Source organism: Dreissena polymorpha, chromosome 6, assembly GCF_020536995.1.
Source record: "Dreissena polymorpha isolate Duluth1 chromosome 6, UMN_Dpol_1.0, whole genome shotgun sequence".
NCBI classification, from domain to species: domain Eukaryota; kingdom Metazoa; phylum Mollusca; class Bivalvia; order Myida; family Dreissenidae; genus Dreissena; species Dreissena polymorpha.
Window position 1 is genome coordinate 117,010,801 of NC_068360.1, and position 13,067 is coordinate 117,023,867.

A 13,067-nucleotide genomic window follows, 5' to 3' on the forward strand; every position below is an offset into this window, starting at 1 on the left:
TTTAAGTACAATATATTGCCATTTATATCGAACTGATAACACAAATTGGCTAAAGGGCATGTGATAAACTGGTGGGAAAGCCCTTGGGTAACGCATCTTCACACACTCACTATACGGAATGCCATGTAAAAGTCGTGTTTTAATAAGAGCGCGAAACATATCGATCCACACAGGAAACGCGTGCATGTTAATACGGCCATGTGTCGCAACTATATATAGACGTGCAACTCAGTACTTATGGAGGAAAGTTACATCGGAATTATTTACATTATAAAGATAGTATTGACCCATGGAAAAAAAAACGTAACTAAACGTATAAAAGTAAATTAATAGGCAAAGCAAAGGCAATAATTTAGCTGACTTGAAGAAAAAAGTAAAGTGAAGTCGAATTAATAATCAATTTATTTATGTGTTTAGTTAATTCATGTGAAATACAAAATAACATACATAAATACACACATTACATGCATACATACATTCACAGTTACAATCATACATACATACATTCAGACATACATTAAAAAATATATACATGCTTACATAAACGTTCAAAACATACATTCATACATACATACAATCTGCAACAGTTAGCATTTTGAGCAGATCATGTCGACATGCCAAACAAACAAAATCGGTAACAGTTGCTTTAATTAGCAGCTAATTAGGCAGGCAGAGAACTTGTTACCGTTAACGATAAGCACCGCGATCTTTTAATGGTAGACCGGACCGACCTTAATTGTTAAGAACTTGTTAGCTTTGAATAAAGCGGCATACGGGTTTATTATATTGAACCGTCCAAATCCGTAATTGGCGAAAACAAACAAATAAATTATTGTTTTCAGCTTGCATACGGATGGATTAAATTGCATGCTAATTGTTTGTTTTGATTACGGGGAAAATATCAAATAATTCAGCCGCGAAAACTTTTTATTAGCAAAAAGTGATTTGTTTTTCTTTGTTAACATAGACGAAAATCACGTGATTATCAAGATGGCGACGTCCATGCCGAGGCAGGTATTTTTTTGCCGTTTTATAACTTTAATACTTGTACAACTTTATATTACTTTTGAAATTTCACTCAATTTCCAGACATAATAGCAAGAAAGTTACTGGCGTTATTGTCATTATAATACTCGTTTTATATATAGCCGCGAAATTTCTTTAATTAGGGGGCACTTCTCCGGGTCATCAATTCTGACAGGGGGGCAGTTCTCCGCCCCTTATTAATCAGCAGGGGGCAGTTCTCCGCCCTATAAAAAAGAGTGAGGGGGCAGTTCTCCGCCCAGTGAAAAATCTTTGGGGGGGGGGCAGTTCTCCGGGGGGCACTTCTCCTAGAGCCGTTTATTCTGTTTCAGGTGAAGAACATGTCTGGTGCAGCAGCGATGTTCGTGTTCTTATTGCCGGGGATTCCAATGTCCATCGTTTGAAGTCTGCATGTCCTCCAAATGCAAGGATTGACTTTCTGCCCGTATCTGGTGAATAATTTTTAACTGTTTATAGTTGAGTGTGAGACCCAACATGTTTCTGTGGCATGCTGCTTTATATTACCCCTTTTACTGTCTTAAATAGTCTATATAAATTGCCGCCATAATCTTTTGATGATTTTTGCGTTGGCATAATTATTTTAGCTACTGTCTTATACTGCAGTGGGACGATTGAACTTTACCGGTACGCAACACTTAACATCAAACAGCGTACTCTAACCCTTAACACCTAACACATAACAACTTACGCAACACCTTATTATCCTTTATCCTATATATTTCTTTAGTATCGGGGGCTACTGCCCCCAACCCCCGCTTTGTCGATGGTTGTAAACAACTGCGTACCGGTAAAGTTCAATCTAGCCCTGCAGTGTTTGTTGCTGCCTTTGGAAAAAAGGTTGCTAATTTTAATATTTATTTGAAGCTTTGTGTACCAAATAATTGTTTTTATGCCCCCGGTAGGTGGCATATGCAGTTGAACTGTCAGTCTGTCCGTCCGTCCGAACACTTAATGGTCATAACTTTTTCAATATTTAACATAGCACCGTTATATTTGGCATGCATGTGCATCTCATTGAGCTGCAACATTTTGAGTGGTGAAAGGTGAAGGTCAAGTCCATCCTTCAAGGTCAAAGGTCTAATATATGGCATATGTCCATCCGTCCGAAAACTAACATTGGTCATAACTTTTTCACTATTGACGATAGCAATTTGATATTTGGCATGTATGTGTATCTCCTGAGGCTGAACATTTTGAGTGGTGAAAGGTGAAGGTCAAATGTCTAATATATGGCGTCTGTCCGTCCATACCGAAAAACTTTAACATTGGCCATAACTTGTTCACTATTGAGATAGCAACTTGATATTTGGCATGCATGGGTATCTCCTGGAGCTGAACATTTTGAGTGATGAAAGGTGAAGGTCCAAGGTTATTCTTCAAGGTCAAATGTCAAATATTCCGTCCGTCCGAAAACTTTAACATTGGCCATAACTTTTTAAATATTGAAGAGAGCAACTTGATTTTTTTTTATGCATGGGTATCTCTTGGAGCTGAATATTTGAGTGGTAAAAGGTGAAAATCAAGGTCATTCTTCAAGGTCAAATGTCAAATATTCCGTCCGTACTGAAAATTTTAACATTGGCCATAACTTTTTAAATATTGAAGATAGCAACTTGATATTTGGCATGCATGTATATCTCATGGAGCTGCACATTTTGAGTGATGAAAGGTCAAGGTCATCCTTCAAGGTCAAAGGTCAAAATTTGTAATATTGAAGATAGCAACTAGATTATTTGGCATGCATGTGTATCTCATGGAGCTGCACATTTTTGAGTGGTGAAAGGTCAAGGTCATCCTTCAAGGTCAAAGTTTGAATACATGTACATAGGCTTCAAAGGCGGTGCAATAGGGGGCATTGTGTTTCCAACAAACGCATCTCTTGTTTTTAAAGAAATGCTTAAAACTCCACTGAATATTGCTTCAATACCCAAAAAGATATTTTACCCTAACAGTTTTCATGGTATTTACATGTACACCGTCATGTATATTATTACACTGATAAAACATGTATTATGGAATCAAGCCAAATAACCCTTTCTGCTGTAACCAAAATGGGGAAAAAGATTGCAAATCCAGAAATTTGACGCACATAGAACAGTGAGATAAATATTAACAAAGATAAGCTTGCTTGTCTCGAACATAGCAATGATGACTATTTTTCATAATATTCAATAACAAATGACAACTCAAGAAAAATTATTGCAAATGAAAACCAATTCCAAATGGAAGATCTTATTTACTATGCAGGTGCAAAGTATGTGTCTGACCGGAAGGGCTTTAGAAAGCTGCTGCATCAAGAGCTGATGTCAGGGTTGTTACGACATATTGTACCTGCATCTTGGCTCTAACGATGTTTGCTGCAAGGATAGCAATTTCTACCGGTATGTTAACAGTAATTTTTCAGTTTTAGTTTTATTTAACCTTTTTACCTTAGCTTTATTGCAGGGAACGCACTATGCTTATTGAGACACTCGAGTCTGTTCCTGGGAAGAACCAGAACTTGGTGTTTATGGAGAAGATAATGAGAACCTCCTAACTCCCTATCACTAGGCGGACACCACATCCACTACACCATTATGCTTTTACATTGGCCTGTGTTATTGAATGTCCACACCAACCCCCTAACTAGAAACCCTGGATCCGCCACTGAACAGCTTAGCAGCATGAATAAAAATGAGCTTGATCAACTTAGTATCACTTTCTTATTAGATTTTTTTGGATTGGCATTTTAATGAAATAAAATAAGTTAGTTTCTCAAATATTTTTGTAGTTGTTTGTAACTTGTTATGCCCCCAGTAGGGTTGCACATAGAAGTTGAACTGTCCGTCAGTCAGTATGTGTGTCAGTCTGTCCGTCCGTCGGGAAAAAAAACTTCAACGTTGGCCATAACTTTTGCATTATTAAAGATAGAAACTTGATATTTGGCATGCGTGTGTACCTCATGGAGCTGAACATTTTTAATTGGTGAAAGGTCATCCTTCAAGGTCAAATGTCAAATATATGGCGTCTGTCCGTCTGAAAACTTTAACATTGGCCATAACTTTTTCAATATTGAAGATAGCAACTTGATATTTGGTGTGCACGTGTATCTCATGAAGCTGCACATTTGAGTGGTGGAGGTTCAAGGTCATCCTTCAAGGTCAAAGGTAAAAAAATAAATACAAAGCGGCGCAATATGGGGCATTGTGTTTCTGACGAACACATCTCTATTTAATAATTGTTTGTGATGGGAAGATAATACAATGAGCAACTAATACCATTACATTATTATCCCTTGCCATAGGAGGATGGATATGTTTTGGGGTTGTCTGTCCGTCTGTCTTTCCATCTGTCCGTCCAGCACTTTTGTGTCCAGAGCCATATCTTGGAAGTGCTTTGGCGGATTTCATTGAAACTTGGTATGAGTATATATATGGATAAGAGGATGCTGCAGGCCAAATGGCATCGTACACCATCTGTTAATAGCAGAGTTATGGCCCTTTGTTTCTTAAAAAAATGCTTCTTTAGTGTCAAATATAACACTTTTTTGTCCAGAAGCATATTGGCAGGGTATATCAATTCAATGAATTTGCTTGTTATTTTTAGTTGTGTGACTGAGATCCTTGATGTTGTATTCAGTGTGTGCACTGAAATACACGTGGTGCTTTGCGTGATTCTTCCACGTGATTTTGATGTGAGAATGTTTCCCCGATGGCCACTCTCAGGGGCACAGTTGAGGAACTACTGCCAGTGGATAAGGAGCGCAAACAGCATGCTGTGGGAACTGAGTCACCATGTGCCTTCTGTGAGATACATGGACTATGCAGCAAATAAACAGGTATAGGGAAAGATCTAGAGTGAAATAGGAAGTTTCTCAGCAACTGTTGCATGGAATTTCATCATCATGAAACTTAAAATAAATATATGCATCATTATACTGCGGTGGACCAATCCCAAATTCTGTTCAGACATCCTTCTTTGGCTCAAGAGATATGCCTCCTTAATTGGTGAAAATTGACTCATTGAGCAGTTTTGTTGCAATTACTGGTTTTTAATAACTTTTACATGAAATATCATGAATTTTAAAATAGATGTATTACTTTGTGGTGGTACACTTGCACGTTTTGTTGGTTTCAGCTCTAGAAGTAAAGCCCCATAATTAAAGATATCTGCCTGTGCTGTAATATGGAAGTTATGAAATGTATTATCATTTTTTTAGAAGTTCTTGTATAAGTTTTGTCAGGATGATCATTTTGGTCAGTTCAGAGTTGTACACTCTAATTGATTGAAACTAAAATATTTTTCATTCGTTGAGGAAAACCAGTTCATTTAATTTGCTGCTTTAATATCTTAGTTATGTTTAAAACAAATTAGTACGGTAACTATCAATAATCAAAATTTAATTTTAAGAAGTCCCTGTACTTGTCCCATGATGGACTACATCTGAGTGCTGAAGGGGCTAGGAGGTGTTTAGCATCCATACATGACGACCTGCCAAACCAGCTGTGTGTGGAGGCTGCTGTTCAAGATCCTACAAAATGGCCAGCTCTCTCAGCCACGGAAGTACCGGTTCAGGAGCATGACAGCACCATAGCACTCTTTTCGGATATTGTGCAGACTGTGAGTTTAGTGCTACAACAAAGTGGACTGCATTTATGAGCCATAAGCAAATGTGATTTATGCACAAACTGCAATTCTGCGTCAGGCTAAAACCTTAACATTGACTCTAAAATCAAAGCGCTTCCACCTACAAATATTCATAACAATTTGATTTTGCTGTAATGTTTATATTTTTGATTAAAATAAGCCGTTTAAAAAAAGTATAATACCTGTATTATGGTTAAATAAATTGTAGGGAGCTCAACCAGAGATTCAAGACAAGGTGGATGCAAGTGAAGTACCAGTTCCCAGGGACATTAAGCCTCAGACACATAAAATAACGGTAACTTTTCTATGCATTTAATCGTACAGATATTTCATCATTCTTAATGAACATTTATAAAGTGATTGCAATCCAGTATTGATTGCTCATATGGCTTGTTACAGCCTATAAATTAATGTTATGTCTAGAGCCGTAAAGCTGGGCACCCTGTCATGTCTCTTTTTTAGCCTCGCCTTTTTGCCCCTGATTAGCACCATAATGCCCTTCATTATTGGTAGCTGTAAGGCAATAGTTGGACTGCAGGTCCTATACTTTTAAAGCAATGCCTTTAATCATCAAAGAGCATTGTTTGTCATTAAGTGGTAAACATGAAAAGTTCAACAGATGTCTTTGTGTGAAAGCCAGACCATAGAGTTGATGTCATAACCATTCAGTTATATCAGAACATAACATTCTGTAATTGTATAAAAAATAAACTAGTTAGTTTATATAATTTTGTTTTCCATATTTTCACACACACAATTCATTCTCAGGTTGTCACAGCCAGAGCTAAGAGGTCTGCAACCAGAAATGTCAAAAGATATGGAAAGAAGGTAAAAAATACTGTTAATTTCAGATAACCCTCACTGTTTCATTGTGGAAATGTCCTACTAATTCTTAAAACAAGTTTTTTTTGTTGAAAAAAAAACCACAACCAAACCTATTTTGAAAGTAAAATATAAGTAAAAGACCATATTAGTGTTATTATTTTGAGGACATCTTTCCTTTCTGTTGTCTTCTGCATATTATTATATAATTGTTGTTATTTTTCAAAATAGTCAACTTTGGTGGATGAGGTTTTGCACTTATGCCATGCCTGTACATGCATGTGTAAATTGTTTCAGTTGGCAAAGAAATGCCACACAAGGTATATAAAGCTTGATTGGTGCATTTGTTATTGTTGAAATTTTTGTTTGCATGTACATGCATGTGTTAATTGTTTCAGTTAACAAAGAAATGCCACAATGTTTAATGTGCTTCATCCTATAACTTTGAAACTTTATATGTAGCTGCACCTTGATGAGTTATACATGCCACACCCTTTTTTGTGTCACTAGGTCAAAGGTCAAGATCACTGTGAACTCTTAAAAAAAGAAACTGCACCTGCAGCCGAGCGTTGGCACCTGCTATGCGGTGCTCTTGTTTTTATTCATCATCATGTTACTGGTAGTGAAATATGTGTGAAATAAATAGCCATAAAATACCGATAGGGAAAGCACAGTAAATAAATGCAGATTTATACATGTTATCAAGGAATAGGAAGCTTGTTTGGTGCATTTTGTTTTGTTGTTTTTGCTTTCGTTGAAAAAAATCTATTTGTTAACATTTACATGTATTATATCCTTGAAGTCATTAATTTCTGGCACATCTTTTTATGCCACCGAAGGAGGGCATATAGTCTGTCTGTCACACTTTACGTTTAGGTTTCGAAAAATGCTCATAACTTCTATGTCGCTTCAGATAGCAACTTCATATTTGGCATGCATGTGTATATTGACAAAGCCTTTCCATGCGCACACAAATTTTGACCCCTGTGACCTTGACCTTGAACTTAGGGTCTGCGTTTAGGTTTCGAAATCTGTGTTTAAGTTTCGAAAAAAGCTCATAACTTCTATCAAGCGTTTATAGGGGGCATAAGTCATCCTATGGTGACAGCTGTTGTTTACCTATTATACATAAATGTAATGCATTCTTAAGTAGTTTCATAAAAATCACCTTTCTTAATGGAATTACATACAACATAAACATATGCCAACATAAGGCACTCATTGTTGCTTTATTTTAGACACCCCAACAATATTTATTAGCGAGGCTGTTTTCGGAGAAAACCCGAGGTATTGTCATAGCCTGCTCGTCGTCCACCGGCGTCGTGCTAAAACCTTATCATTGGCTCTAAAATCAAAGTGCTTCCACCTTCAACTTTGAAACTCATATGTATATGCACCTTGATGAGTTCTACACACCACACCCATTTTGGGTCACTAGGTCAAAGATCAAGATCACTCTGACAAGCTTTTGCAGCCGAGCATGGCACCCGTTATGCGGTGCTCTTGTTTTATATTAAAACTTGCTGCATGAATGCTATTACTGCAGTAACTCTCTTGTTAGTTTCATGTCAAATAGGTTTAAATCGTTTTGTTAGTTTTATATTGACGGTCATTGGAATTAGTGGTCGTCCAATATTGTCCGGGACAACAAAAATATAGTTCAGACATAGTTTCCCTTTTTTACTGGATGGCAATTTTTAGCCTGAATGAATATTAATTTTACATGATTATGCATTCACAGACACTGCATTAATGATCCTGTTTTTTCGTCATGCATTAAAGGTCATGCTGCAGTGGATTTGTTTACCTTGACATTACTGAAGATGTGGCTGTTTTCCTGCCTGCATACAAGTTGAATGGCTTATGCTTGGTACTAATTTTATGACGATATGCTCCATACTTTTAACACTTTCCATCTTGACAATTTACATAAATATTTCTTTCATAGGTATTTTCATTACTTTGATTTTAATATAAATCAGCAGAATGTGTGTTTGATTCATCTGTGTCCTATTTGTATGTATCATAATATAGTAATTGGTTCAAGCATGAAAGACAATGATTGCCCTGTTTATATGACAATATATTTGTAGCATGCCAATTGATCTGATAGCATGGCACAATGCTATAAACAAATTTTATGTTTTCATTAAAAAGAATGAATTTAATGAAAGGGATGTATTCACATTATTTCAAATCATCTTCAAAGGTATACGCTTTTCAAATTATATAACCGGTAGTAATTTGTAAATATATATAATGAAAAAAAAAATCCAAAAAAATCTGATAATGGTGGAACCTGTAGGGGACATACATTGCTTGGCAATAGTCTTGTTTGTCTAGTAAGTATTGTATTAAAGGAAGGGTTATTCTATTATAGGAAGATGAAATCAACGTGCCATCCAACATACATTGCCACCGAGACACTGAAGAGACGCCCCAACAAGATGACAACGCCGCAAATGAAGATAAAGTCAATGTGCCATCCCACTTCTTTTTCCAACGAGACACTGACGAGACGCCCCAACAAGATGTAGACACTTCACAGCTTCTTCTTATTCTTTCAAATGACGTTGAACTTAACCCTGGACCGGTGAGATATTCCTGCCTTATAATAAACAATATTAGTGGGCAAGTTCCTTAATCAGAGGAATTTTAACCTTGTTAATGTTCTATAAATAAATAAATATATATATATATATATATATATATATATATATATATATATATATATATTATATATATATATATATATATATATATATATATATATTATATGTGTGGTTAGGGTAATTTGAGGAAGGTGCTAGTTTGAAATTATTATCTTATATATTGACCATTTTCTATTTGTATGCCCCAAGATCAAATGATCGGAATATATTGTTTTTGGCCTGTCTGGTTGGTTATAAGAGAAATATAAGTACTTTACTAAATTCGAAGGTTTGTAGGCACTTAAACTTATTTAAATCATATACTCACATGTGGGAAGATTTAATTCATACAAATATTGATAACAATGATGATGAAGAACAGCAGTTATTTGATGACAATATTGATGATGAAATGCCTGTTTCGGTTACATTAAGTACTGCTGCATACAATAACTTCAATGAGGAATCTGGACTTTGGAATTTTAAGTGTAGAAGTAAACATTCTCCCAGACTTAAAGACAATAATGAGTTAAGGAAAAATATCATAAAACGTGATCAGTGGAATGATTCTAACCTTGTTCGATGTTCAGATGGCTGCCTAAAAGGACCTGTATTATTTCCAGATATTCCAGACAATACCGGTCCCTGTGGAAGCGGTTGGCTCAAGCGAGAAGATGACGATAATTACAGTGAAAATGGACTGACCATACACGAAAGACAAAGGACATTAAATATTTACACAAATTTTGCACCTGTAAAATGTGACATTCATATACGTGAATGCTATAATTCAATTAGTAAGCCATGCAGAATTCTTTGGGATGAAGGGGACTTAGATTGTTTACATGTATTAAGTAGGGATACAGCAGCAGGAGATGAAATAGGGTGGGAATTTGTATCTATGGTTATGAATTCTAGTTGCACTTTTTCCTCTTACTGCCAGTTTAAAAATGAGATGTATAAAACTCGCCACAATAAGGCTAGGTTTATGGATCAAACAGTTTTTTTTAATTTTTGGTTCAGTTGGGCTTCAAACATGAAAATAGATTATTCTAAAGTTGAAACTTCTGCTCGAGGAACATCAACATTATTTCTTTGGTTCTGTGCAGACCATGGACATTGCTATGGTTTCCACATGACTGGGGCAGAAGGAAGAAAAGATCCCGCATTATCACTCTATAGCTATTTAGAAACCCCTCCACAAGACGTGTTTTATGACTTTGCATGTAATTTACAAGAATATTGCCTAAACAGAGAAAGTAGGATACTATAAAAATGAACTTTTTTTCATGACATTTTCCATGGCTACTCCCACAAATGTTCTAGTGCTTTTACAGCTAGCAGACTTCAAGGCTTTGAATCTGTAAAATCTGAAATATGTGAACAATTCAACAGCTTTATACAGTGCATTAAAAGGTTGGCCCGTCAGATGTCACAGTCACTACTTTTGCTTTTACCTACAATTCTTTTAAATGAATGGAATAAGAAGAAAAAGTTATCATATGAAAAAAGATAAGAATTGCTTTAGCTGGGTTAGTTTAATGTGATACTTAAATGATCTATAATTTTAAGTTCATCTGAACTTTGGAATACTTACTATTGCATCTTTTGATGCTTTTTTCTATTTAAAGACTGAGCGAGTAAACACATACTATGTATTATTATGCAATAATTGTTTTGTGTTTATATCTCAACTGAGCATAAAGTGCTCAGGGTGAGCTATTGTGAATGGTCTTGGTCCGTCATGGGTCAACATTTTTTACTTAAACAACATCTAACCTCTGTGCCAATCTTAATGAAACATGGCACGAGTTTTCTTTCATGAACCTCTTTCAAAGTTGTTAAATGAAATGCATTCCATGCATAAATCTGGTTGCAATGGCAACCAAAAGGAAAGCTTATATATTTGGCATAAAACATCGTCTGGTTGACCTCCTTCGTGAATTTCAAAATATGCTATACCCAACTCACAGGCAAATTTGTCCTTATTTGCTCATAGTGAACACTTCTTTTAAATGGCCAGGAAGAGAGTTCAAGTTTATAGACAAGAACAACAGTCAGATGAGCGATATAGTGTCATCATGGCACCTTTATAGCTGAATCATTTATGAAAAATTGTCAATTATATGTTCTGTGACTTGTATGATTTGCAGTATTCATTTCGCTGTCTTCATGCACCTTACAAAAGCCATTTTATTATCAGTGTTCCTGATTCTGTTGTAGCATTTATTCTTGAAATTCGTTATTTTTCATATTTTTCCTAATTGTTATGCTCCCGAAATACAATTTCGCCGGAGCATATAGTTTCCAGTTTGTCCTTCCTCACTAGTTTCCCATAGCACCTTCAATTCTTTACCGATCTCTTTCATATTAGGCATGTAGGTACCTTGCATGGACCTTAACCTTTTGATGAGGTCACTGGGGTCAAGGTCACCAAGGCTAATAATAGATTTTTCCGTCACACTTTTGTCACAGTTTCTCATAGCACATTCAATACTTTAACGATCTCTTTCATATTTGGCACGTAGGTACCTTGCATGACCTCTTCCTTTTGATGAGGTTTGAGGTCACTGGGGTCAATGTCACCGAGGCTAATAATAGAATTTTTTAAGGTGGTTATTAACACATAGATTGACATAGCGCATCATCGGGGAGCATCCATCAGTTTCACTGATATTCTTGTTGTATGTTATATACGTGATCATAGATACTGTAAATTTTGTCTTATGCGACATGTTTATAATGTAGAAGATGAGTACCCTGTGTTTATGCAGTGCCCATTATATAACACAGATATGATTTGTTTATTCCGCTGTGTTTGAATGAAATGGAAACTTTGGTTTGTTCAATATGTTAATGGCCGATGAAAATGACAAGCACATATTTTTGATTGCAAAATGTGTGTATGTGCATGCTAATATATAACAACTACGTAATTATCATGCAAATTAGCTGTCATTTTAATTCTGCATGCTTGTATTGCATTGTTTATTTATATCTGATAAAAAATACTGATTCTTAGGTTACTTTATAAGTATGTTACTATTTTGCATGCTTACATGTTATAGGTAGTTAATTATAAAGTAATCCTTGTTTTGGTGGTATTATAATGTATAGCAGCATTTGTTCTACGAAAGTGCATGCGTGTTGCATCATATGACTTTGTTTTCTTTAACTATTCAGGTTATTTTATATAATTATGAAATTAAACTATGTATTATGGCCCTGTGGCCTGACTGCAAATAAATATTCGTATTTGTATACAGTTTTTGTAATGTGATGTATGGTGGTATCATGTTGTTTCACTTTTTGATCAATATAACTATTATGCATACAATGTGTTATTATTCTTACCTCAAAGGAGCCATATCAATACAAATTACAACTTTCCTTCAAGTGAACAGGTTGACACGAGTGACTGGTGTATCGGGCATATCTAGGTTTTAAAAATGACAATGAGATTTACTATACGGTTAAACATTGTTATAACTGGTGACACGATTACAAGCGGTACATTTACCGGTAGTTTCATACAAATGTTACATAAATTCATGTGCCATATCAAGTACAAGCGGCACGTACATCGATAGTTCGCATACCCATGTTCAAGTAATATCTATTACAAGAGACAATTGTACCTTAGTTGGCATAGTCATGTTCAAGTGAACAATGTCGCATGCGTGATATCATTCAAGCGTCACGTGTATCGGTGGTTTATATACGCATATTCAAGAGATCCATGTCGCATGCGTGACATAACAAGCGCCACGTGTACCAGTAGTTTGTATACCCATGTTCAAGATACATAACGCACGTGTGATATCAATTACAAGCGGTACATGTACTAGTACTTTGATATAAATGACGAGCGTCACTTGTAACGGCGGTTGACATACGCATGCCCAAGAGATCCATGTCGCCTGA

At 35.8% G+C, this 13,067-nt stretch overlaps 1 protein-coding gene across 1 annotated transcript; it reads left to right on the top strand.

The window, feature by feature from the left end:
- The first annotated feature begins 3,360 nt into the window (after positions 1-3,360).
- Positions 3,361-10,601, top strand: LOC127833278 (uncharacterized). The gene is made up of 9 exons (XM_052358446.1): positions 3,361-3,425; positions 4,630-4,861; positions 5,434-5,643; positions 5,879-5,965; positions 6,439-6,498; positions 6,790-6,812; positions 8,275-8,362; positions 8,873-9,085; positions 9,767-10,601. Exons 2-9 carry the CDS (start codon positions 4,724-4,726, stop codon positions 9,845-9,847), a joined length of 900 nt encoding a protein of 299 aa, XP_052214406.1. The 5' UTR covers positions 3,361-3,425; positions 4,630-4,723; the 3' UTR covers positions 9,848-10,601.
- The last annotated feature ends 2,466 nt before the right edge of the window (positions 10,602-13,067 follow it).

Excerpts from the sequence above, each read along its gene's own strand:
- LOC127833278 (XM_052358446.1), top strand. The coding sequence starts at position 4,724 with ATGTTTCCCCGATGGCCACTCTCAGGGGCACAGTTGAGGAACTACTGC. Across the intron at positions 5,644-5,878 it reads TTTCGGATATTGTGCAGACT|GGAGCTCAACCAGAGATTCA; the intron begins GTGAGTTTAGTG and ends AATAAATTGTAG. Across the intron at positions 6,813-8,274 it reads GCAAAGAAATGCCACACAAG|GTCATGCTGCAGTGGATTTG; the intron begins GTATATAAAGCT and ends CATGCATTAAAG.